The 27,376-nt window shown below is 38.4% G+C and overlaps 1 protein-coding gene and 2 non-coding genes across 3 annotated transcripts in view; 1 reads left to right on the forward strand and 2 right to left on the reverse strand.

The window, feature by feature from the left end:
• DCC (DCC netrin 1 receptor) overlaps positions 1-27,376 on the reverse strand; it is a 704,420-nt gene that overhangs the window by 306,553 nt on the left and 370,491 nt on the right. Inside the window, exons 8-9 of the mRNA XM_008693128.2 lie at positions 22,041-22,197; positions 4,314-4,468 (exon numbers count right to left, since the gene is read on the reverse strand). Coding sequence (XP_008691350.1) covers positions 4,314-4,468; positions 22,041-22,197 — 312 coding nt within the window. The remainder of the gene's footprint in view (positions 1-4,313; positions 4,469-22,040; positions 22,198-27,376) is intronic.
• On the reverse strand, positions 24,403-24,505 carry LOC121103315. The gene has a single exon (XR_005835469.1). It is a non-coding gene; the product is annotated as a small nucleolar RNA U13 (small nucleolar RNA).
• LOC121103278 lies at positions 26,917-27,106 on the forward strand. Its single transcript, XR_005835438.1, has one exon. It is a non-coding gene; the product is annotated as a U2 spliceosomal RNA (small nuclear RNA).

Here is a 27,376-nt window from a genome sequence, read left to right on the forward strand (position 1 = left end):
AGACATATTTTCCATTAGTGTTTATTCCTTGAGAATATGGTTTTCATAATAGAGTTGATATTTTCAAATATTATGGAAAACTTGAAATTCAATTTGTATGAAAGCTATGTAATTTTAGTGTACAATTACTACATCATATTTGGAAAAACAGTGATAAAAGGAGCAACCGAACACATACCCAGATGAGACACATTTTCAAAAGATAAGAACATTTTGTCAGGGAAAGAAATAAAGATAGAAATGTCCCCTCCCCCTACCCCTTGCCTCTAAATTCTGAAATTCCAGCCAAATAATAAAATCAGCCTTTGAACTTCCTCTAAAAACAGAGAACAGTAGGCTCAGTGAGGGGGAGGGGGAGGCAAGTGGAAAGAAGGGAGAAAGCTAAGGGAAGGGGAAGAGAGGAGAGAAGAGGAGAAGAAATGAAGCATGGGATATCTAGAATGTTCTATCTTCCTCAGCAGTTGGTATACTATTGAGCAGGCTTGAAGAAGATGAAGTGTTCCTCATCCTAGACATATTTTTAAATTGCCAAAATGGCATTTTGTGTTAACAACAGAAGATAAAATACACATGCAGTACCTATTAGTCATGACAACATAATTTATTTATCCTAATGTCTGTAATAAAGACAGCAAGTGAGCTACACAGTATTCTTAATCTAAATGAATTGAAGGAGTTGGCTAACTGTTTTGCACATCTAAAGGATATTCTGAATGTACTGTATATCTAGGCTGATTAGTTTCTATCTACCTATCTAGGGAATAAGAGGTGAATTATCCAAGGTAATTCTCAACAAAACAGAATCAGGTCACCACCCAAGTAAACAATGGCTTGCAAAGGAAAGAATTCTTACTCCATATAGTCATAAGAACAGAAGTGATTTAATAAATAGTGCTGTTACTAAAGGCCACAGTATGGTTAGAATTCTAAGGCCATTATCACTGCCCTTAATGAAAAGAATTCAAAGCTCCTTCATGTTACTAAAGCAGAAAGATTTTACATTTCATTTTCTGGGGAAAAGATAAATTATCTGAGACAGCAGTACTAACAAGTAGCATGCTTTGTGCAGTCAGGCATTTAGTTTTATCATCATTTATGCTAATTTCTAAGCAAAGTAAATGCTTAAAGAGACAAGCACCCAGTGAGGTCCTCCACACAAATTCTTAGACAACTTTCTGAATGAGGAGGAATGGAAGACATACAAAGGTCTGAGCAGCTGTCTTTGAAATACACTTGTTTGAGGAGGCTGACACAATGTGATTTAGGCATACAAAAATAACTAGACACTATGCCTCAGCCATCACAGGTAATGGGCCCACATGTATATCCATGATTGAGATGGTAATATTTTACTTAACAACTTCTTACAAGTTTCCTTACTCATTTATTATTGTTACACATTTAGAATATTTGCTTCTTCAAGAAGCTTCTGAGATCTGTAAGCGCTGTTATTTCATTACACACATATGCTTTTCTAACATGCCTCAGATGGCAGGGAACAGCATTGGGAACATTGCAGATGTTCATTAAACATACTTATAAATTGAATTATGGCATTGTTTTTTTTTTTTTTATAAGTTAAGGCCATATGCATGATACCAATAATCACTGTCTGATTTTCTTTTTATTAATGATACTAGATATGGCAGAAAATGTTATATGATGAGTAATATTTTCATGAAATGAGGCATTATTTTTAGTTGGTGTCAAATTAAAATTACTTTCTTGTCCTTTGGCTTCGAAAAGTTGGCATAAAAGAAAGGGAATTTAAAAAAGAAAAACCCTCTGGAAATTGATTTTTTAAGCTAGAGACTTAGAAACAATGGGATTGATAGAAGAAAAACTAATGTTGCTCAATCTTAGAAAACAAGGCTGACTACTTAGGGTTTTTACCAGACTGTAATGTAATCATGGCCAGTCAGCCTTGAAATGTACACTGAAACAATTCTAGGGATAACATTAAAATTAGGAAGTGAAGAATTCAGATAATTCATAGAAATTGGATCTTTTGAAAATGAGCATACTTTAAAGTTTAAGTTCTACCACTAGAAAATTGAATGAGATTTTCCTTTAGAGAACTTTTTTCATTTTTTAAAAATTTAAATTCAATTAGCCAACATATAGTACATCATTAGTTTTGATATAATGTTCGATGATTCATCAGTTGCACATAACACTCAATGCTCATCACATCACATGCTCTCCTTCATGCCCATCACCCAGTTACCCCATCCCCCCACCCACCTCCCTTTCCACAACCCTCAGTATGTTTCCCAGAGTTAAGAGTCTCCTGTGGTTTGTCTCCCGCTCGGATTTCTTCCCATTCAGTTTTTCCCTCCCTTCCCCTATTGTCCTCTGCACTATTCCTTATATTCCACATATGAGTGAAACTGTATGGTAATTGTCTTTCTCTGATTGAACTTATTTTACTTAGCATAATACCCTCCAGTTCCAACCCCTTTAGAGAATTTTTGATGAGTTTTTTAATTGTCAGTCTACAAACAACATGGCATATACCATTTTTTAAAAAATATGTACTTTGATTTAATTTTGATTTAACTTTCTTGATTACAAATACCAAATAGTCATAAAAGTTATTGATTCTCTTTCTATATGATCTATTAAGAGTAAGTCAGTGAAGAAACTGATGACTAAAACATAGACATTGTGAAGTGGAAATTGGCATTATTTAGTGATTTAAATCCAAACATTTAAAAACATTCTCAAGAACAGAAACTTGGAAGTAGAACCAGTCTCGTTCATGGGCATAACAGCCAGCGATGTTGCACAAGGTCCTGCACGGAATGGGGCTTAACGCCCTACCTGTAGCTTCTGGGTCCTGCCTGGGAGTCCATATGTCCTAAACATTATCTGAAACCTATACATTACTATGCCTTTAAAGATGCTATCTGAGGTTTCATTTCTGTGAAGCAAATATTTCTAAGATTTGTACAGTTTAGGCATATTTTATTCCAATTTTCTTATCTTCTTTTCTTTGTAGCCTTGGCTAAGTGGAAAAAAAAATGTAGATTTTGCCAAATGTAGAACATGATACCAGCACCCAGCTACCTACCTATCAGAGGGTTACCGCTCTCTGTTCTTCGACATGGTGATTTAAAGTACCCAAGAAGTAGGGGTGCCTGGGTGGCTCAGCTGGTTAAGTGTCTGACTTCAGCTCAGGTCATGATCTCAGGGTCCTGGGATGGAGCCCAGCATACACTCAGTGGGGAGTCTGCTTCTCCTTTGCCCTCTGCCCCTCCCCCCACTCATGCACACACTCTCTCTCTCAAATAAATAAATAAGATCTTTTAAAAAATTACAATAAAATACTCAAGAAGTGACATAATGCAAAGATTATTTCCTCATATTTACCAATTAAAATATTTCTAATATTTCTATTTCACCGTCTTCCAAAAGCATATGAGATGATTCTAAAATGAAACCTTGTTTTAAATAAAATGAATAGGAATCCAAGCAGAACGGTATCATTAATAAAAAGAAAAAGGAGTAGATTTGCCGAGGTGTCTAACTCATGTCGTTTGTTATAGGTAGTCCCTTCCTTTAGGCTTTAGATTATAATTTTTAAAATTTTTAACAAAATAACACTGGCAAACTGCTTATCAGTAATCAATCTTTTCAAATAACATTAGAGGTTTGTAGAAAAAAACCCAAAATTTTATAAGATTGATATCCTTCAAACGTACAGCCTTGGAGCTATTCTTTTATAAAGTAGAAATCACTGAATTATAACGTGGTCAAAGAACATTCAACTGCTTTACTTGGTGATGATGTAGCTTAACATAGTGATTTAAGTTAGAGGATAGTGAGATTGCCCAATAGAGATTATCTCTTTACATTTCTTGAGTGGAGTTTGGCTTTGGGAATCTCCTAAGGGCATCTAATGCATGTTTAAGTTCTTTAACAAGTCCCTGTATTTGGAAGTCCTGTGTGCTTGTTCTTTCACCTTTGGTGTTCTTCACAGACAAACCTGGGAAACCTAAAAAGTCAGTGGAGGTGGCTGAAACCTGGTGCTGACGATCAAGGCCTGGCTGGCAGCGGAAATCACTTGGGAAGTGAACATAGGGACTGGATGGATGGATTAGGCCTTGCTAGCTGTTAATTCGCCATTACAGCCTAAGTGGGGAGGCCATTTTGTTAAAAAGTTATCTTACCTTTAAAATCCTCAAGTTAAATATGTTGCTTCCAGAAATATTCCTTCCATTTTGTCACCTTAATTTCTATGAGAGGATTCAAGGGTATTGCCAGCAAAAAAGAAATACTTTCTTAATGTGTCCTTCCATGTTAATACTCACATTCAGGCTGAGTGGCCACTTTGATGGGTTGAGAACTCTCCCCTGGTCCCCACTCATTGTAGGCCACAACTCGGAAGGTATACATGGCTTCTGGCTTCAGGTTTCCCACAGTAAGCTGAAGGGACCCAGGCTGGGATGTGTTCAATGCTCGTTCCCTGGGAAATAAAAGTTTCAGGGAAAGATTATTCTAACATCAATACTTTTAGCCAAACCTTTATTCAAGGTGCCAAAGCAGTGAGGTGGGCCAAGGTTTGCAGGTTTGCAGGACCAAGGGCCTCCACATAAACACTGCAGGGTTTGGGGGAAGCTCACGTTCATGGCATTCCCATGAAACTCGCAAACGAAAGTCTTTTCCCTAGACACTTGACAATTTAGAATTCAAAACTCATGACAAAGAGCTATTAAAATAAGAACAAACATCTGGAATGTAGACAGGAAGATGCATTTCGTAAACATCCGGCTAATGACAGAAATCAAGGTTTCAATTATTCCACAAATCGGTCTTTGTCAGTATTGCCAACAAATGCATTTATGCATGTTCTCTCATTGTATGAAAGGAAAAGGCAGATGCTAAGTGCCAGTGCGCATGGAGTTTGAGCTCCTGTGGTTAAGTTAAGTGCAATTAGTGAAGGAGGGTGATTCCTCTCTACGTGAGGAGAAACTGCAACACATGTCTACTTGTCTTGTTCTTCAAGCCACATCTACATGTGGCCAGTTCATGTCCCAACCAAAAGCTTCCTCAGTGGTTCCAAAAAAATTAATTTCCTGATCCTGGTGCAATTTGTAGTACATATTAAGAGATATAGATGCTAACATATAAGAAACAATAACTACTAAAGTATTCTTTAAAGATACCCATGATTGTAGACACTTGTATCCTCGTCGGTCTCAGATAATTGACGGGCAGGTGAAGAAGGAACTTCTAAGCTACTCACTTGTTTCTTAAGGTTTCTGTTTCTAGAGAGTATCTCTTGCATCTTAGTGGGATTATATGTACATTTTAATTTTGCCATTTGGTTTTATTTTGTCTGGGGAGATATTTAAAATGAAACCTAGTTTTCTGTGAGGGCAAAGTAGGTTTCCAAAAAGAAAAATAAAAACAAAGTTGTAAGGGCATTCATGGTGATTCTTGGGCATGTATGCAATCTGAATTTGACAGATATGACAGAGACTGGCTGAGTCATCCTCAAACCCATTTCTTCTTCTTCACATGCTGGATGGGATTTCCTGTGAGGTCAAGATGAAGGCATGTGACTCAGTCTACACAGTGAATGTGAGTGTACAGCACATGTGCTGATTTCAGGCCTGGTCCAGAAAAACTGCGCATGTGGTTACCTCTGTGCTCTCTTCCTTCACCCATGGGCTTGGGGTGGCTACTTTGGGAGCCATATACTGATGATAGAGGAGTCAATATTTGCAAGAATTCTGGAGAAAAGGTGGGAGAAGAACTGCCTGTCAGTCAGGAACATCCCTTTTCTACTTTATAGAATCAAACAGTTTTGAGTCACTATAAATTTCAGGGTTTGTTTGTTTTAGATAGCAGTTGGTGTTATTTTATCCAGTACCTCTAATAATTAAAATATATACCCTAAGTGGTTACCAGAGTCTCGGGTGAGCGAGGAAGAGGAAGTTATTCAGTGGGTACAGAGTTTCAATTGGGGAAGATGAAAAAGTTCTGGAGATAGCGTGTGGTTATAGTTCTTTGAATGCACTTAATACCACAGAACTCCATACTTAAAAATGGTTAAAACTGCAAATATTATGTTATATATATTTACCACAATAAAAACCAACCAAACAAATACCCTGTATGAATCTTAATACAGCCTAAGGTTTATGTACTTTTTTAGGAGTGCTCTGTTAAGTTACTGCAAGGCTGAACTGTGACTTACTGGCGGGGGGCGGGGGGGAGGCAGGGTCTCGGTGGGATTCAACAGCAACTGAAAGTAGGTAGAGGTAAGACATCAGATAATGCTCCCACATACCACATATCACACTGCTTTATTCTACCCACCTAAGATTATTTAGGCCAACACGTTGCTTTGTAAAAGAAAATATTCATAATCAGATTGCATACCTTGTGTATATATGGATTTTTGCATCTGATTTATTTTTCTTTAGCAGAAGAACTTTAAGATACATTGCCTCATGCAGCCCTTTTATATAGACAGGATGATTTTATCATCATCTTACAGATGCAAAAGTGTAATTTGGAAAAACATCGTTATTTATTTTTTTTTCAAAGGACTCATAGTTAGTGGATAGCAGAATTAAAAATGGAACCTGGGGCTTCATCCTTTAAATCCAGTATTGATATCACTCAACAATTGTGGGGAAACATTTGTGGGGCCTATTTGGATCATGGACACTTTGGGTAGAAGACATAAGTTTCCAAAGGAGTAGAAGGGATGCTAGGCATTCAGAAATCACTGTGAGATGAGTCTGTCACCTGCTACTATATCTTTTCTAGCCATCCAAGCAACATAGTTGTCATTGAAGGTCAGATCTCCATACCAAACTTCTTGGGTATCTATAAGGAAAGACAGCTTTCATAATTGACTTTATTCACGCACTACTAAAGAACTGAGTTGAAGGAGCTGTGTTCTGGGACATGCTGGCCTAATCTCTTGAACAGGCATTCTTCAGAGGAAAAGAGGCAAGAAAATCTGGGTATGCCCATGTAAGAATGTCCAAGATCATATAATGAAAATATCAGTCACATGTAAAAGTAGATGCTGGATTTTATTATGAGGAAGGGAGTTTTAGGTTCCCATAATCTCTATCAGCCTCCAAAAAGTATTCCAAATTAATAATAGTCATGAAAAAAAGTATGTTCACTGATATGAACAACTGATGCTTCCTCCGTATTACATAAAGTGTGAACAAAGCATTTTTAGAAAATACTTCTATGGTAGCAATCTGGAAAAAAAATACAATTTAAGCAAATATAGTGTGTTTTTCCACAACTACCTTCAACACAACTCTATACCTCTATTCTCATCACATGCTAGTACTGCCCTGGAGTGACCACTAGTTTCTTCAATGTAGGCTCTTAATGGCTTAAAACAATGATTTAATCTAAACATTTCAAATTTATGTGCCACTTTTCAGGAATCGGCTCATCTTATCAAAGTGAGGTTGCATCAAAATGCTTTGGACGCTGTGGGGTGGATTCAGCATTCTTCAGTCTGGGATTGTTATTTTGACTTTCTAATGAAGTTATCTGAGCCTGATTCCTCAGGTGCTGATTGGTGCCATGAAAATGTTTACCTTGTAGAGTTTCTCAAGAACTAAATGAGATGCTGTATGTAAACTACATAAGACAGGAGGCAGGTTGCCTGTGAGTCAACATGGAGTCTCGTATACATGGTAGTTACTGCTGTTATTTTTATTATTATAACAGAATATCACCACGACCTCATAAGAAATAAGCAGCCTTGACTCTAAGAAGAGGACTTTTCCACAAAGTTTTTAGAACTAGGAATTTGAGGAGAGAAATTAATAGGAGGTATAGTCACAAAGAAAAAAATACATAAATAGATCTCATTGAGCTCTATGGGTCTGCTCCCCCATTACTCCCCTCAAACAAAACAAAACACTGTTTTTTGATATTTTCTGTAAGATTAAATTTGTTTTCCAAGATAAGTTAAATTGTAAAAGTGGTTATAACTAGAGGTATTGAATAAGTTCTGATAATGAAAATAGTAATATCTTTAAAAGGGGGAGGCTTCAATGACCGCAAGCTGAGAAGGAATTGGTGTTCCCTGAGTTCCACAGTGTAGCTGAACAGCCCTGTGAAATGTGATGTCCACACTGCTGGTGCCTGGGCTTTGCTGCCAGGCTGCTCTGGTGCTTCCTTGGGTCCTACGAGGGGGCTCTTCAAACTGCTAAAGGCATACAAATGCATTCTGGGAAGTTGGCATTTCCTGCCTGTCGTCCTTCACAGATTTGTTCAGTTCAAGCCCCAGAGATTCACAGGAGGCTTTTGGTCACTCCTTTCAGCTTTAATAGTTGAAAAATAGAACATCACAAATCATTTCCCAACAAGTAAAGCCTGAGTTTGGAAGGGTAATTTATTACTCTGTGTTTCTCTGGTCTCCCAATAAGCCAATGGCAGCCACCGGAAGTGGTTACACTCTCCCGAGCCTCCACTTGGACCAGTTGGTAATTAGGATTTTCTTTCTGTGCATTCTGGTCCATGCTCCTCTGTAAATGGGCAGATAAACACACTAGGTGCTGAAGAACAGAGACCAGTCGCTGTTAGGAGTTTGCCCAATGATTGTGTTGGAGTGTTCTGCCTGCCATTGCACTGACTACCCCTGGAAAAAAGCAGCAGGGGCCCAGACCAGCTTTCTCTTGGTGAAGTTCTCCCCTATGACTCTGAAGACATAATTGTCTTCAAATTCACAGAGCTCAGAGGCATGGTCTGTGGCATTGGATATATTGTCCGACAAAGCTTCATTACTTCACTTCTGTTCCCCTGACTCTCAGTTGTTAGTGTGGGGTTCGGGCAGGTTCAAGATTAGTTGACTGAAGTAAAGGGAACAAGTCACCTGTGCTTTCTAGAATCCATTCACTCTAACTTCATCCACTGAAAATTCACAAAGAATATAAATATAAAAAGTCTGTCTCCTCCTACTGGCTGAAAACAACTGTAGGCAATTTGCCTTCTTTGACCTTAACATGGAGACCAGGAAGAGTTCACAAATAGGAGAAATTTCTTCCTTGTAAACTCTAGTTTTAGGTGCTTTAGGTCACCTGGTGGAGGTTTCTTAGACAATAACATCTATGTTTTAAATGCATACTCTTGGGGCACCTGCATGGCTCAGTCAGTGAAGTGTCTGACTCTGGGTTTTGGTTTAGGTCATGATCTCAAGGTCATGAGATCGAGCCCCGAGTTGGCCTTGGTGGTCAGCATGGAGTCTGCTGGTACTCTCTCCCCCTTTACCCTCCCCCTACTTTCTTTTTCTCTCTCTCTCAAATAAATAAATGAAATCTTAAAAAAATAAATAGAAGCACACTCCACACTCTTTGACCTAATAAAGACAATGCTGTTCCTTTTCTGAGATCAGATGGTGAAGTCTTAGGTGCTAGTATATTTTGAGGCATGAAGTCCAAGATGGTAGCATAGAATGAACCTTTGTACATGTTGCAGTAAGACCTAACTCTGGTTAGGCTATATTCTCCTGTGCCTGAAACGCATCCCTGTTCTGGTTTGTACTTACAATATACTGTATTATAATAACAGCTTTTCCTGTTTTTTTGTTTGTTTGTTTGTTTGTTCATTTGTTTTTGTCATTGGTCTTCCCAGTTCTTTCTTCTAGTGATGAAGATACTCTTCCAACATCTGTAATCTGTCAACTCCATGTCCCAAACTTTGTGCTGGCTGCCATTCTATGGTTTGGGGCACATCTTGAAGATCCAAGACCTTCAAGATGTGGCCTAAACCTTTTCACACTCATTTACAATGAGTAACCCTGCCCCACAACACCATATCCATCTCTCCTTCTTGGTCTGTTGCCATTCTCCCTTTCATTAGTTTGGTTTAGGTTTGTTTTGTTTCAATTACCCTGGAGTTACCTTCTCCTGACTCACAGTTCCTTCTCAGTTTGGCAAAAGCTCATTCACTCTTCAAACCCAATTCAAATAAAATCTCTTGACTGGAACTTTCCTACTATCATATCCTCTGATTCCAGCAGCATTAAATACTCTTTCATGCTTTTGGTGCTCTTGGTTTATAGATCCATTGTAGCATATATCACATTGTATTAAATAGGCACATCTATCTTTGACTCAGTTGTGAATTACTTTAGAAGAGAAGCCATATTCCATTCACATTTTATTGGCACTCAGCATATATACCCATTGAATATAAAAATGGCTATGTTGCCAGTACTCACAAATTTTTAAATGAATACATAAATAGATGTAAAAATGTTAATGGAAAATTGCATAACATGTCCACATACTGTCATCTCCAAAACGTTTAGAGAGCAGGATCTGGTTACATTTTTCTATCCCAACTTAGTCCCTTAGTTTCTAATCCAACCCTTCTTGGGTTTTGTTTTCATTATTTGAAAACAGAGTGGGATCTACTCAAAGGAGCCTTTATAATCTAATATTCTCTGTTGGGAATAAAAAATAGTGTGTGTGTGTGTGTGTGTGTGTGTGTGAACTGAATTCAGCTCTTCTGTATTTACATTTCAGAAGTAAGTAGACTTTTAAAGATTAAGCATGATACTGTTTCTCACCAGATCATTTGTAACAACATGTCGCTAGTATACATATTAAGTAAATACATATTGTCTTGCCCAAGTGCACCAGGGTGTTAACATTTAGTTACAGCTGTGAGGTGAGCAAAAAATGCTGTTTTGAGGTATCAAACACCTAATTAGTTGCGTCAAGGGGGATGAGTTACATTATTGGTGCTTTATAGGGAAGGAACTATGTTACTTTTAATGGAAAGATTTTTAGCAACCTGTTTTTATCCACTAAAACATCCTGGTTTATTTCTTCAATGACAAGAATGGTACAATGATGAGGAGATTTCAAAACTGAAATATGGTTGTCTACTTGAATAGGGCTCAAAATGACAGCAGCAACAGCTACCCAATGCTACACTCTTTTTTACCCCAGAGCCATAAAGTTTGAAATGAAGAGCTATCTTGAAGGAAAAGTAGGTTCACAGGTGACTTGCCACCAGGTAAAGCATAATGGGAAATGGAGATCGTCTAGTTAGTTGGTCAGAGGTATTCTGATTAAATTTTGGCTAAAAATTCCTTTTTTTCTTGAATTGTTAAAAAGCATAGTCTGAGGAACAGACTTTTAAAAATTTTATTTTACTATAATCTCTGTTTCAGCATCTAGTACACATTCAAGAGAGTAGTTATATAAGAAATAGCTATTGTAATTAAACATTTTTAACAACTATCTTTTCATGGAAAAAAAGCTTTTTGTTTCGAATTGTTAATTTTGTTTAGTTCCAGCCTCTGTCTCTTAATAAAGATGACTCAGTTCTGGGTCCTCTTCTTGGTTTTATTTTAGTTTCTTTTTTGGGGGGTCCTTTGAAAGCTGCAGTTATCATCCATATGCTGAGAAATTCCCGATATATTTACATTTTCAGGCCCAAACTCCTCTGAGCTCCAGCCAGGCTCCTTATTCGGAAGGCCCTACTTGACATTCCCATTTGACTGTATGTAAAAAACTTGTCTGAAGCTGAATATATGATCTTCATTCTCAAACCTGGGTCTTTTCCAGCATCCTAATGTCAGTTAGTTACCCTACCATCCTTCCATTTAAATAAGCCAGAAAACTAGGCGCTATCCTTGTAAACATCGTTGTCTCACCATGACTGCCAATCTGTCAGCTGCTCCTATCAATTTTGCTTCCTAAATATCTCTAGAATAATATGTTTCTACCGCGCCATCTCCACTGATCCAGCCTTCATCATTTCTCGCCTGGACTTCTGCAATAGTCTAAATGGCTTCTCTGCATCCACCGGGCTGACCACTTGGGTCTAACTTCCACTCTGCAGCTCCAGCCGTCTTTTCAAAATACAGATCTCATTCTGGCATAGACACTATGCACACATGTCTTCTCTCACAGAAGAATGTTCCTTTCCTTTAGAGCTCTTAATTCAGTGTGTAGTTATATATTCTTCAGTAGAATGATTCCCCCGACATTATTAAACTGCCTCCAAAGAGGCTTCTCTATTATTCCCAACACAGAGCCAGACACACAGTCAACTCACAAGTGAATAATGGGTCATTCATTTGTATATGGCATTTATAGAGGGCATGTTTTATTTTTCAGTATACATTAAGTCCACTGGAAGAATTAAATCACTATTCTCTTATTCAATGATCTAAGGACAGTTTGAGGTAGAAAGGACAGGGTTTTACATTTTTACAGAGAAGCAGAGTGAAAGGGGGGCTAACTTTGCCAGGCTGTAAGCCAGGACCAGAATGTGGAGCTTTGGATTCTGAGTGTTGTTCTCTTTCCTTCACAACACCCTCCCTTCATAACGAGCTTCATCAGCTGCACAGCCTCAGCGCTGCAGAGTGGGGAAAGAAGATGTAAACACCATGTTGAAAATGTAATGCACGATGAATTCTAAAATGAATCCTCCATGTCAATCATGCAAAGGTGGTCCTTTAATCCTGAACAGTGAGCACAGGTTTTCCGAGGCAGCATAATGCCATGTAATGCATACAGGGCTGCAAGTTGGAAGATCCAGTCCAGCTTTTGTTCTGCCACAGAATAGGTGTGTGACCTTGAGCAAGTCAGGGGCTATCTTGGAGCCTTCCCTGCTTCATTTGCAAAATGAAGATACCAGTCCCTTATCTGCCTACCTCTCAGGGTTATTGTGAGGATTAAATTGAATGATGCTCATGAAAATGTTTTAATTCTCTCATCTGAACTCCCACAGTACTTTATATGTACCTCTTTTAGGGACTATCTTTTACTTTGTATGGTACAGTGAAAAAATCACTGGACTAGAAACCTTGCATTTAAACCTTTCTTCTATGGCAAAATAGACAAGGCAAGAAACAACAATTGTTGGAGAGGATGTGGAGAAAGGGGATCCCTCCTACATTGTTGGTGGGAATGCAAGTTGGTACAGCCACTCTGGAAAACAGTGTGGAGGTCCCTTAAAAAGTTAAAAATTGAGCTACCCTATGATCCAGCCATTGCACTACTGGGTGTTTACCCCAAAGATACAGACGTAGTAAAGAGAAGGGCCATATGCACCCCAATGTTCATAGCAACAATGTCCACAATAGCTAAATCATGGAAGGAGCCGAGATGCCCTTCAACAGATGACTGGATTAAGAAGTTGTGGTCCATATATACAATGGAATATTACTCAGCTATCAGAAAAAACGAGTTCTCAACATTTGCTGCAACATGGACGGCACTGGAGGAGATAATGCTAAGTGAAATAAGTCAAGCAGAGAAAGACAACTATCATATGATTTCTCTCATCTATGGAACATAAGAACTAGGATGATCAGTAGGGGAAGAAAGGGATAAAGAAGGGGGGGTAATCAGAAGGGGGAATGAAACATGAGAGACTATGGACTATGAGAAACAAACTGAAGGCCTCAGAGGGAAGGGGGGTGGGAGAATGGGATAGACCGGTGATGGGTAGTAAGGAGGGCACGTATTGCATGGTGCACTGGGTATTATATGCAACTAATGAATCATCGAGCCTTACATCGGAAACCGGGGATGTACTGTATGGTGACTAACATAACATAATAAAAAACCATTAAAAAAAATAAAAAATAAATAAACCTTTCTTCTAATATTTACTAGCTGCGTAGCTTCTTAGGCAGTGTTTTTTGTTGTTGTTGTTAATTTTCTGAACAGAGTGAGGCGTGCTGATCCGTAAAATGGAAATTATCATATCTGCCTTATCTGAGGATCAAATGGGCTAACATTTATAAAGTGATAAAGTCCTCTCTAAATATAAATTGAGAAACACCTGGCTTTCATTGCTTTTCATTTCTAATACACACAATCATTTGGACATAGCACTGGCTGACAAGAACTGAGTGCTTTTGGAGCACCAGACAATAAGCAAATGTTTTAGGTACTAACAATTTTTAAAGTTGTCATAACCTTACATGCCAGTTATGATTATTATCCCACATGAGGAATCTATCCCACATGAGGGCCACACAGCTAGCAAAATTCTGAGCCAGGATTGAAACCCATGCAGTTGAACTCCATAGCCACCTTACCTTAAGCTTCTGGCTACACTGTGTCACACTCCATAAGTAACTCTGGATTATCCAGTGGGAAGTATAATGTTCTATACATACATAAAAGTTTGCTACAGTGTTTATAACTGTTAAATAAATGATGCAAATCAACTTAGCCAGTAAGTCAGAAAATTACTGGAAAGAAACCTATAGAAGAAATTCATGTCATAATTCCGAAAATATCAAGAAAGTCTGATTCTCTTCCAGGTTAATCCAACAACTATGTTAAGAGCAAGTTGGTGTAGTGGTTGAGAACACCTGCTTTGGAATCAGGCCTGCATTATATCCCGGTTCTACCACTTACTAGCTGTATATCAGAGATGAAAATGTCTTTTTTAAGCCTCATGTGGATAATGTTTTGTTGTGAGGATGAGATAAGATAATTTATGTAAGAGATGCTTAGCCTGGCATCTGGCACAGTAAGTATTCAATAAATGCTTGCTCTCATATGAATGCTTACTCTGTGGCCTTTGGCATGAGACTTACTCCTCCCCTGAGCATCAGTTGCTAAATGTTTAAGTAGCAGAAAGTCGTAATATGATTCCAAAGATCACTTTCACTTTAATGATTTTTAGGTACAAGGAGGGGAGAGCTGGATATCTGTGAAGCAACTGCATCTCTGTGAATCCTGGCTTTCAGGTTCTGGAATTTATGCTGCTCCCTGACTTACGAAATGAAAGCACCCAAGGTTGAATTAGGAAAAAAAAAAAAAAAAAAAAAAAAAAGATGTTAACTATGACACTTGCATTATTGACACCATTAACCAGTCAGACAGATTAATGATAATCTGAGCTAGAGTAATTTGCCTGACAAAGTCATTACTAGTCTGAGGCAAATGTTAAATCCACCACCTTTTAAAAAGCTATTGTGTTAAGGAGCTAAATAAACTTATATGAGCAAATAAGCATCGCAGCTAACCGCTCAGAGACATATGGCATATATTTGCTCTAGTTGAGAGTGAGAAAATGAACAGGGATATTGGAATCAAATTTCAAAATCAACTTTTATTTTTTCTCAATTAAAAAAAGTTTTTATTGAACTTCAGTCAGCTTACTCATCCTCCCCAGTAACACAGTTTGTTTTATTGGTTAAGGAACTATCTATTAAGAATACCACATCTGTCTCTCTGCTAGTTTATCCTACTAGTTCCAATCAGTAAATGTCTACAGAAGTCATGGTCCTAGACACTTGGGAATGGAATTATAAATAAGATCCAGTTTCCANNNGCAGGAAGGGAAACATGCGTGTACTCCAACAAATACAAAACTGGACAAAAGGTAGGAATAATATAATAGTAATCAAAGTATAAGGGGAGGATAAAGGGAAAATTGATGACTTTTGAGCTGGAGGACTGTGGAGAGATTCCCATAGTAGTTGACATTTCAGTTAGGGCTTCAATTCAACAAATATTTTGTGAGTGTTTACTATGGGTTACATATTGCTCTAGGTGCTAAGAATAGCTCAGTGAATAAGGGAGATAAGAACAGCCCTGCCCACAGGAAGCTAATATTCTGGCATCAAGAAAGGGGATTCGGGAAACAATAAGTACAAGGTGATAAAGCTGTGGAAAAAAATATGAATGAAAATTGATAATCATCAGTGAGGAAAGACATCCAGAAGAAGGGGCCACTTCATCAAAGTTACAGAATGATCCCCATGGATGTCAAGGGAAGGAACATTCTAGCAGGCTGTTCAGCAAGTACAAAACCCTGAGGGAGGATGATTCCTGGTATATTCAGGAAACACAGGAAGCCAGTGAGACTGGAGAGAAGTGAGCAAATAGGTAAACGGTAAGAATAAGTGATGAGTCTAGGAAGATGACAAGGAGCCAGCTCAGGAAGGATATCTGCTTAGTCTCTAAATGAGATAGAAAGTCATTGGAGGGTTTTGAAGCAGAAGGATAACAGGATCTAAGGTATGTTTTAAAAGATTTATTCCTGTTGCTATGGGGAGAACAGCCTTGAGGTTATTGCAATAGTTCAGATGAGACTTGATGGGAATAAAAAGGGGCAAGAAGAGGTAAGACTCAGTATATGTTTTATTTTTATTTATTTGGCTTTGCTTTTTATCATGGAAAATTTTAAGCAACAAAAAACTATACAGAATAATACAACGAACCACTTTATTTCCATCACTCGGCACAAAACTGAAAATCTTCAGTATTATTTTATAACAAATACCAAGTATTATATTGTTTCCTGGATTCAGGAAGCATTTTGACAGTGCTGCTAAGACTTGATGATGTTTTTGGTTATAGGACATAAGAAAAAGAAAAGAATTAACAATTATTCCAAGGATTTTGGCCTGAGTAACGAGAAATATGTAGATTTCACTGAGATGGGGCAATCTCTGCAATAATAAAGTATTTGGAGGGGGGTTGAAGGAAAACAGGTATTTGGTTTTGTCAATAAGCTGTAGATGTTCATAAGAAATCAAAAGTTAAGAAACCAAGACAGAATTTGGATATATGATTCAGGAGTGCAGGTAAAATGTCAAGACCAGAAATACAAATTTGGAAGACATCAGCATACTGACAAAATATAAAGTCACAAACTGGATAAAAAGAGATCTTCAAAGCCTGAACCCTGGGGCAACCCAATATTCACAGGTCAGGGAGATTTGAAGTGAAAAGTATAAGTTAAAAATGAGTGGCCAGAGGGATTAGAGTAGAACTGGGAAAGTGTGTGTAATAGAACTCAAGGGAATGATAACTGTCACGAAAGGGGAAGTGATCAAATATGACAAAATTTGCTTACTGCCCAAGTAATCTGAGGACTGGGACTTGACTATTGAATTTAGCAACATGGAAGTCACTGGTGAACCTAGATAAGAGCAGTTGTTTGAACTATCAGGGACAGAATCATGATTGAAATATGAAGTAAGGTATTGGGGTGAAGTTAGACAACTCAAGGAGATTTGCTCTACAAGGGAATACAGAACAGAGTGGTAGAGGAGGGAGAAATGGGACTGAGGGAAAATTTGTTGAGATGGAAAATACAACTGCATGCTTGTATGTTAATGGACATGATCCACCAGAGTGGGAAAAAAAAATGATAATGAGGGGAGAGAAGGAATAGCTGAAGCTTTGTTCTTTTGTTTAAAGAAAGGATGGGATCCAGTGCATAAGTGAAGTTTGGCCTTATTTGTTAAGAGTATGGGCAGTGTTTTATAGAAATTTGAGGAGATATATGCTGAAAGACACATTGGGTAGCTAGGTCAGATGATGATGATGGTGATGAGGATGATGATGAGGATAATTATCACCTCTGAACTTTATTTTCAGCCTCTTTGCCATATCGTCTCTGAGTCCACACTCTTCTGAGCCCCTCCATTCTGCCTATATGTAGTGACTTCCCTGGATCCTTTGCTTCAATTCCTTCAATTAGTTCTCGTAGCAATTCAGAAAGGTATAATTCATCTTCCCTCCAGCCATCATACCGGAGAGACCTTATTCCCATCTTTCACATAACTAAATGCACAAAAGTCACGCATCTGATGAACAGTAGTACCATTTTCAAATCCAGCCATTTAGACTTATGTTTAACCATTATAGGTTATGGGACCCACACTCTACCTATGTATAGATTGGATATAGACTTCCATTCAAAAGACTTTGTAAGTTATTATGCACATGTCTTTATATAGAAATTTTATCATATTTAAATTTAAGAACATTCACATTTTTTTCACAGTAGAGTGAGTGATCCTAACTGTATTTCAGAAAGATAACTAGAGATGGTGAGGAGGATGGATTAGAAGGCAAGAAGCTATTGTCAGAGATCAGACTGGTGATGATGAAGATGATAGTGTAAAGGGGGCATAGCTGAGCTGTGGCCGAGGTAGACCTGACAAGATAGAATGACTAATGGCAGAGCTGAGAGGCTGGGAGGAGTAAAATATGACTTGGGCTTTTTGTTTGGTCAACAGGATGGAAGGTACTAACATATACCAAGAAAAGAGAGGAAAATATATTTAAGGAGGAGACAGTGAGTATGGTTTGGGGCAGGGTAAATTTAAGGTGGCTCCAGGAAATCCATATGGCTACACGAAGACAACTGGGCAAGAATCATTACCTCCAGTTTTCTTAGCTGCACACACTGAGATCCAGAGACCACCAGGCTCATTGATAAGGTCACAGAGCTAAAGAGCTGCAGATGAGACTAAAACGAATGCCTACTTCTTTTTGATAATGAGTGATTTTAGGGAACATAGGCTATATGTGTACTATGTTTATTTTTTTCACTTTAAAGTCAGGTCAAAAGAGAAACTTAAAAATGATATACTTTATTGCTGTGGACTAGAAAGGAAAGCATTCGGAGATACAGCATGAACGAAGTTGTACTGTTCCTTCCCGTTATCACACTGCCTTAAAGACCACTCTGGCCAGCCCAAGCTATATTGTCCCTTTTGGATCCTGACGGGTTCCTAAAGATAACTACGAGTTTGAAGCACTCACACACTGGAGCGACTAGACTAAGCCTCACACTTGAATCCTGGCTTCTCCCCATACTCTTTCTATTGGTACCTCAGTTGACACTGGAACACTCGAGACAGCCATCTATTTCATTCTTCTACAGATGAATGGTGAAGCCAGGATTAGTGCGAACTCCACTCTGTGAATAAGTGGGTCCCACGAAGGCACTTACCATTTATCTCTGTCTTTCCCTCTACTTCTCCCTATCGCTTTCTTTTTCACTCTCCCTCTCTACTTCCCCCAAGCTGCCACCCCCTCCCCCAAATATTCTATCTATGTAGATGCATTAAACAGGTTACATTTCCCTTGGCTGGTAAACTTTACAGAAAGTGAATGCAGTCCGTATTCAAGGATGAAAGAAGAAACCCCTGCCTACCAATGGGGGTCCATTGGTTCTATATAGGAGGTTTAATGTGGAAGAAAAGATGTGGATCTGAGGACTCAGCCAAATCAACAGACCGATGTTTATGTAGACCCTAGCTGCCTTACCAAAATCTTCATCTCTTGAGGAGCCTAATGATGACATTCCATCTTTATGTGAGGGGCCCAGTAGGTTTGCAGAGCACATTTGTAAATAGGTATTGTTCTCTACAGAATTTTGGGATTTGGTAACACAGTGTTTCTCTGAAGCAAACTGAGCTTTTATATGTTGATCTCTTTGGCTGCCTTTAATTGGCAATACAGAAAACCCAAACGTTGATGAGGAGAGAAAGTAAAAAATGCCCAAGGAATAGAATGGAAAGGTCTATTAAGAAAGCTGCCTTGCTTTTTTGATTCCTTCTTTTTTTAAAAGTTTTTATTAAATTTCAGTTAGTTAACATACAGTGTAATATTAGTTTTGGTGTCTGATTCCTTCTAAGGGAAATGTTTACAGAATGGCTTTATGCTTTAGTCTTTTTTTTTTTTTTAGGATTTTATTTATTTATTTGACAGAGAGGGCACAAGCAGGCAGAAGGAGTGGGAGAAGCAGACTCCCCACTGAGCAGGAAGCCTGATGTTGGACTCAATCCCGGGACCCTGGGATCATGACCTGAGCCAAAGGTAGACACGTAGCCGACTGAGCCACGCAGGTGCCCCTATGCTTTAATCTTAAATAAAATTTCCCAAACATTGAACATGCTTATATTCAAATGTACTTGCTCAACTGTCAATAATTAATGATGTATAATAATGATACCAATAATACATGGATTCAAATAAATATTTCAAAATGCCATTTCAAATGATAATGCAAACTAGATATTATATGAAAAACCCTTCTGTTATAGCACATCTAAAATGCTGGGTAAATTATTCAAAACCTTTTTTATTTAAAAGAGTGGTTTTTATCTATAATATACTGGCAGCAAAATAAGAGAATTATCATGGCGAGAAAGCAGACCTGTGGAGCTGATATTTGCCTGAGGGTATGTGCCTCTCAATAGAAGTCTGGGCCTGGGAGTTTTAGAAACCAATAGGAGAAGAGAATAGGAAATGAAGCTTGCAGATAAAGTAGGGTGTACGGTCTGATTAGAGAACCTCGCATCAGCCAGGTTCCTAAAAGAGCAAACCTCAGTGGGTGAACTAGAAAATGAAATTCGCCTCCTGAGAGAACTGGAGAACATACAATCTCAGCTTAGCTTAATTGGAAACAGAACAACAAAAAGTCTGAGAATTCCTTACCACAAGTCTGCATTTACCCATGTGAGTTGATGTGTTAAAAATGGCAGAAAAAACAAATGTTATCATATTTAATGTACTTTCTCATAAGCAATAAAATATCAACATGAGACTGGTATGGACCAAATAAAACTTAACAAAATTCTGGTTTAACATGCTTTCATTTTGGTAAAGCACATCCTCCCATAAGACTGTTCTTTAATACTTGGTGTCAAAAATTCCCTCAGAGATGGCACCTGGGTGGCTCAATTGGTTAAACATCTGCCTTCAGCTCAGGTCATGATCCCAGGGGTCCTGGGATGGAGCCCCGCATTGGGCTCCCTGCTTGCTAGGAGCCTGCTTCTCCCTCCGCCTCTGCCTGCTGATCCCCTGCTTGTGCTCTCTCCTTGTCTCCCTCTCTCTCTCTGTCAAATAAATAAATAAAATCTTCAAAAAAAATTCCCTCGGAGAAATTTCTAAGAATTAGAGTTAACAATCAAGAATCACCCACACATAAAAACAAACAAGCCCCTATGAGGAAGAATCAGCAGAAACAAGTCACTGAATCAGACTCACGAAGACAATAGATATTAGAATAATCAAACATGGAATACAAAATAAATAAGTTTAATAAATTTAAAGAAATAAAAATAGATATTGCATAGTTTCTTCTTTTATTAATTTATGTTTTTATTTGTTTAAATTTTTTATTTATTTGAGAGAGACAGACAGACAGACAGTGGGGGGCATGGGCAGAGGGAGAGGGAGAGAGTTTTAAACAGACTCTGAACTTGAGCACAGAGCCTGATGTGGGGCTCTATCTCACAACCCTGAGATTACAACCTGAGCTGAAACCAAGAGTTGGATGCCTAATTGACTGCGCCACCCAGGTGCTCCCACAATTTATTCTTATAGAAAAAGTTGGGATTTATCCAATATCAAGGTTAGGCTTACAAATCAAACTTCAAAGTCTTAAAATCGTGAAATATTTCAAGCAGAAAGTGTTGAGAAAAATAAAGAACAATAATAGATTGTAATCTTGAAACCAGACATATACAGAAGATGTTTGCCTACAAGTGAGAAGTGAAAAGAGGAACAACATGGGGGGCCTGGGTAGCTCTGCTGGACTCTTGATTTCAGCTCAGGTCATGATCACAGGGTCCTGAGATCCAGGCCTGCATCAGTTTCCACACTCAGCTTGGAGTCTGCTCCAGATTCTCTCTCTCCCTCTCCCTCTGGTCCTCCCCCACCCACTCTGTCTTTCTAAATAATAAATAAGTAAAATCTTTAAAAAAGAGAGAAACAAAACATTTCTAACAAATATTAGATACTCTTGTATGATGTTTACATATGCAACCTAATTTAATCCTAACAAAAACTTTGAGAGCTAAGTGTTATTATTGACTTTTTATTATACAGTAAAGTCAGGCTCAGAGAAGTTAAGTGGTTTTCTTGAGATCACATGATGTCAATGACAGAGTTGGGATTACAACCTGGCCACTGTGGTTCTTTCATATCCAATTCTATTAATACACAGCCTGATTCTATTCTGTTTATCATTTTGAAAATCAAGGAAATAAAAAAAAAACACCTGGTTACTATATATTCACATGTTTGTCTTTTTTCAAGGAAGTTTCCTATAAATGACTTTATCTGAGTCTATAAACAATCCTACTTTAAAAAACACACACAAGCCATGGCGATATATTATCTCTGCATAGTGATGAGTGATGGGCAGAGCTGAGATTCCACATGGTCTCCAAAGCCCCTACTCAAATCTCCTGCAGGTGCGTTTAGGCCACTGTATACATCTAAAGAGATGGCAGATTAGGTCCTGGTAGCACCTACCTGTTGTCACCTTCTCTGGAGAAGAAGACCGTGAAGGTTTGAATGTTCCCTTTTGCTTCTGCAGGTGGGCGCCAGCTGAGACGAACGAACCGACTGGAAACCAACACGGGGACCACATCTCTGGGAGCAGAAGGGAGGACACTGGAGCTTGGGATAGCTAGGAAGGAAGAAGAGGAGGCTGTCAGAGGTGGTGGTGTCATGGGTGGGAAATGTGCAAGAAGGCAAAACAGACCTAGGAGCAAACATTGAATGGTCCATTCTGAAAGAAGGAAGAAAAACAAGGGAAAGCAAGCAAACTGTAAATGGAATCAAAGAGATATTAGAATTTCTTGGAGCTTATCAAAGGGTGGCTAACTCATAACATATATGATTCTACTGCATATATGTCCAATTTCCATTACTCACGGGATTCATAACAATTAAAAAATGTTCTGTTTAGGCATGACGCAGACAAACATAGCCATGGATAAATGCCTCAGGTAACCAAGCAGTTACTATAAAACCTTATTCCACTCAGAGCCTGTTTATCCTGCATTAGATACAATTGAAAGGAACAGCAAATCACAGTCGATGGAAGCTAACCACAAGTAGAAAGAGCTCTTACAGACTACCTGCTAGAAAGGGGCTAACAGAAAAAGAATTCTACCAGACATAAAGATATACAATTGTCCCAAGCTTGTCGAGCATCGCTGCCTGGATGGCAAAACTTAACAAGTGTTATTCCCAGGAATAAATCATCCACAATTGAAGGACTCGTTTTTTAAATATTTGGGGGCATTTACAATCTATAATAGAATTTTCTATTAAATGTGTATATTCATAATTCATCTTCTTATTTTTTCAAGTTCCTAAGGGTAGGAAACATATGTTTCATTTTGACAGGTGATTTCTAACCCCAACACACAAGGAGCCATTTGCCTACGTTTAATCTTCAAACTGGCTTTTGTGGGCCATTTTCTCTAGTTCTTATCAAAATTAGTCTCCATCCTTGCATTCACTTTCTCCAGGGCCTGGCTCAGTCGCTGTTCTTGCTGTGCACTACACTCCTGTTGGCTGGAAAATCCACAGGGGTGAGGGCAGCTATCTCATTTCCCCATGGTTCCAGAAACATTATCAATTGACAATACATACCAGTTACAAAGAGAAAGAAGCTTTCAAGAACTGCAGAAAGCTTTCAAAGTTATTTCTTGCTCCATATATTCTTAGCCAACTTCTTCATAGGTCAAATTGTCCCTTGCATTTTTGGTCAACAAATCATTGAAACAAAGGGTAGACCAGCAGCAAGTTAGTCAATCTTTTGGGCAAAGTGGTGAAGAGGAAGAAAATTGATGCCTGGACACGTAGCATCTGTCTCAAAAATGTGGGTGATGTTAAGCCTCTTGACAAAAAGCCTGTATTTCCACACACCATGGACATCTCAAACTACCCCCCCCAAGCCCTTCACTGTCCACTCAGTCTGCTTCTCCTCCTGGATACAACTCGTTGTATCTGTGCTGTCCTCGCAACTGTATAGCCCAGAAACCCGAAAGGCATCCCCTACCCCTGACTCTCTCACTCATCCTTTCTAGGATTCCCCTCCTGGACATCTGGTAAATCTACTCCGTGTTAGCTCCACCACCGAACCATTATTCCGTCTTCCTAGAACTGCCACAGCTGTCTCAGCTTTCTCCAGCTCCCCTGCTTTCCTTCCACTCATCTCCCTCAAAAGCATTCTCTGTACAGACAGCATCCTGAATAAGCTTGTAAAAAGACACCTCTGGTCATATTACTCTACTCTTTATTTATCCTCAGGGAATCTCCAAACTTTGAAATGGGCCTACTGGCCTGGCTCCTGTTTATCACTTTTCTTAGTTTGGCTTCCTCCACGAGGAGGCTCTAAAAAGCGGACTTAAGTGCAAATAGTTTCTTTGGAAGGTGATCCGAGGAAGGGATCACAGCAGGGAAAGAAAGCTAGAAAAAGTGACTTATCTGGCAGTTAGCACTGCGGGAAACTGGACGGCAACTCCACGGGGGACTCTGCGGGCCAGTGTGGTCCGGCCTCTAGGTTATCTGTCTTGAAAGAAGCAGGCTGAGGTATTTATCCACCACTCCCCCTGCCACTGATTGAGAGTGACTCCAAGGGCCATCCTGCCTAACAGCCTAGTGTGTTCCTGTGGCCAGAAAAATACCACTCTGGGGAGAGGCTTACAAAGTTTCCACAGTAAGCAGCATCCATTAGCTCTACTCACCCCCCAAAATATTCAGGGCTGGCCTATCCAATGCCAGCCCTTCTAGGTACAGAGGAGTCAAGGGCAAAAAATAGATGAGGGCATTCCTCATGAAGCTCACATGGAGGCTCCCTGGATTTTCTCCCCTCCCCCCCAATCAGATGAGGGATGTGCTGAGTTCATGACAAGGTTTGAGTGAGAACATACCACACAACAGCATGAACACCTAATCTTCACACCTGTGAATGACAAGAGGATCTGGAGGCTCCCTGGCTTTTTGCTGCTCACACGAAGCAGGCTTTCCCCATGAGGTTCCACGGGCAATTCCCCAAAGGCTTCCCACAGCAGCACCCACTCTAACAGACCCATCTGGTCCCCCTAACTCCTGCTGTCCCCCTTCCCTGAGTCTAGTGTTAGTGTTATTTCCTCTGGAAAGAATGACCCAAAGTATTTGCAAAATATCCAACAGATGATAGTTAATATCTATAATATTTAAAAACAAATCCAAAAATCAAGAAAAAATAAAGAATCTTATTTTAAAGCAGGGTTCAACCTGACAGTAAAAGAAATGTGCATTAAAATAAAATCTAAAAAGTCTGTCAGAATAAAGTGTATTAGGAAAAAAATCTGTCAGAGTAGCAAGACTTCAAAGAATGTTAGTATCTAGGGTTGGCCAGGATGTGACACTCTCTTACACTGTCAGTTGAAGTTTGTAAGAGGACAGTCTTTTTGACAGTTAATTTGGCAAAATCCCTTAAAATGAAAAATATTCATATCATCTGACCATTCTCGGGTTTATAAATTTATCATCTAAAACACCCCAAGCAACCCCTTTAGCCATGCATCCTTGCAAAATCATAGCTCATTTTCTCAAAATGTAATACTGACACATTTTGCCAGCTTAAAGCAAATGCGGTCATTATTAGATTTTTTTTTCTTTACAAAACATTTTCTAAAAACAGAACGTGATCCATGAGGACTTGTAAAAATCTTCTGAGAATTCTCAAGAAGTTAGACAAATTAGTTTTAAAAGAACAGGAGAGAAATTTCCAATTCCTTTCCCCCCCAAAGCACCTCACTTAGAGATGGTATCACAGCAGAAATGAGGTGGTTTGCCCACCTATTCAGGGGCTGCCAAGAGGGAGAGCAAGGGGAGTCTGCACACGGATGCTTTTCTCCTCAGGCTTCCAGGAGTGCCTTCTCACAGAGCCAGTCTAGACGCAGATGACACAGATAAAGCTCAGAATAGAATTAATCATGGACTCTTTTACCTCAGTTTTAACAGCCCTCGTATGAAAAGGAACAGACACATTTTTAACAAAGGGATGGCTTCTTTCTTTATACAGGGAATTAATTTTGTTCTTACTAATCCTCCATGCTTTCTCTCAACAGTAACTCCTCTTCACATAAGGTCTCAATAAGGAACCAATCAGGACTTTTTTTCTTTGCTCTTGGAGGCCTAATCTCCAGTCTGGCCCTAATCTCCCTGGCCCATTACTGTTGCCATGGTTACAGCTTCTTTATCTGTTGTCATGGAGAAGAGGCGAATTTACCATACTATAACAGCCTTTTTTTTTTTTTTGTAAGAATCTCTTTACAAAAAAAAATTATCATAGTAAAATCCAGAAAAAGGAAGTGATTTCTGAAAATACTAAAAATTCAAAGAATAGTTTGGAACTTTGGTTTCTAAGCTACTAGTTACTACTACTACTACTACTACTACTACTACTACTACTACAACTACTACTACTACTATTTTATGATGTCAGTGCAATAGCCTTGGTAACAATTACATTATTGTTTAATTTTTCTATAAAGCCATGTCCTGTCTAGATACCAGAGTTTGTTTACCTTAGAAATTTACTATATAATGTTTACAGACACTAATTTTTCCCTGAGCTTATTAACTGCCTGACCTCCATTCCCTCTGAGGCACATGAATGATGATAAGACTTCTTTGCAAAAACACAAAAATATTTAATTTGCATTAAACATCAAACAACCAATAGGCTTATTTCCTTGTCATTCCCCATATTGTTAACTAAAATACTATAAATGCAGCCACCAGATCAAGTAGATGTTTTATTCACATCATCTCTTTATTAGCCTGAAGATTTAAGTAAAATATAAATAGGTAACATCAGGGAAATTAAAGGAACATTTAATCGTTCTCAGGGTAAACTTTATTTCTTTTCCCTTTGTATTTTTTTCTTATCATTGTTCCCTTGACCCTAAACTCTAGCTTTTAATTGTCTAAACGAAGAAGTAGATAAAATTTACATTTTGGCTTAAAGTTTTTATAGTTCACAAAGTAATTTTGCAAACTTACCAAAAAGATGCCTGGCTGTATATGATTGAAATTACAAGAATAACAATTTTTTTCCTAAAGTTTCATGTTATTTTAAATATTCAAAATCATGGCTTTCTAGCTAGTATATTGAGAACTTTAGTAAAACTAAGAAATGTGAATTTGAAAAAAATAATGATTTGAAACCACTTTTTATTTTAAATTAATATAAGATAGCAGTTAATGATCTCCATAATATTTCATTAAATCTTAATCTTTACGTAAAAGAATTTATTGGGTTAGTTTCCAAAATGGAATAATCAATATTTATTGAATGTCTATCAAGTTCCTACTGTTACGCTTGAAGTGAAGAATTATTTTAATTGCTTCTCGGCCTTTTAGCAAAGATCAAGTGTAGTATCTGTTCTTATAAGTTTAATATCTGATACGTCCTCTATCCAGGACAACGTATTCAATGGGTTTTTGGAGCAGGGTGATGGAATAGGACCTTGCCCGGTCCATTGTGCACACGGACTTGGTATTGCAGTATTTCCAGGAATGGTGCACCCCCACAAAAAAAAAATAATATTTTTAAACTGTGGACCTTTCCCTAAGAGAGTAGGGAACTATTTTTAAGACAGAACGTGTATACATTTAAGACAATTACTAAGACTGAGGTAGTCTCTTATTTATAAATAAGTTCCATCCTAAAGTTTCAGTAGGGTGTTTGTTTAGAAATCAGAATACATTTTCTCACTAAATCATTTCTATTCTGTTCCCAGAAACCTATTTAATTTATCTTTTACAAACTATCATAGTAGTAGTGGTATGGAATTGGATCC

This window comes from Ursus maritimus, unplaced genomic scaffold (genome assembly GCF_017311325.1).
Source record: "Ursus maritimus isolate PB19 unplaced genomic scaffold, ASM1731132v1 scaffold_18, whole genome shotgun sequence".
Classification (NCBI taxonomy): domain Eukaryota; kingdom Metazoa; phylum Chordata; class Mammalia; order Carnivora; family Ursidae; genus Ursus; species Ursus maritimus.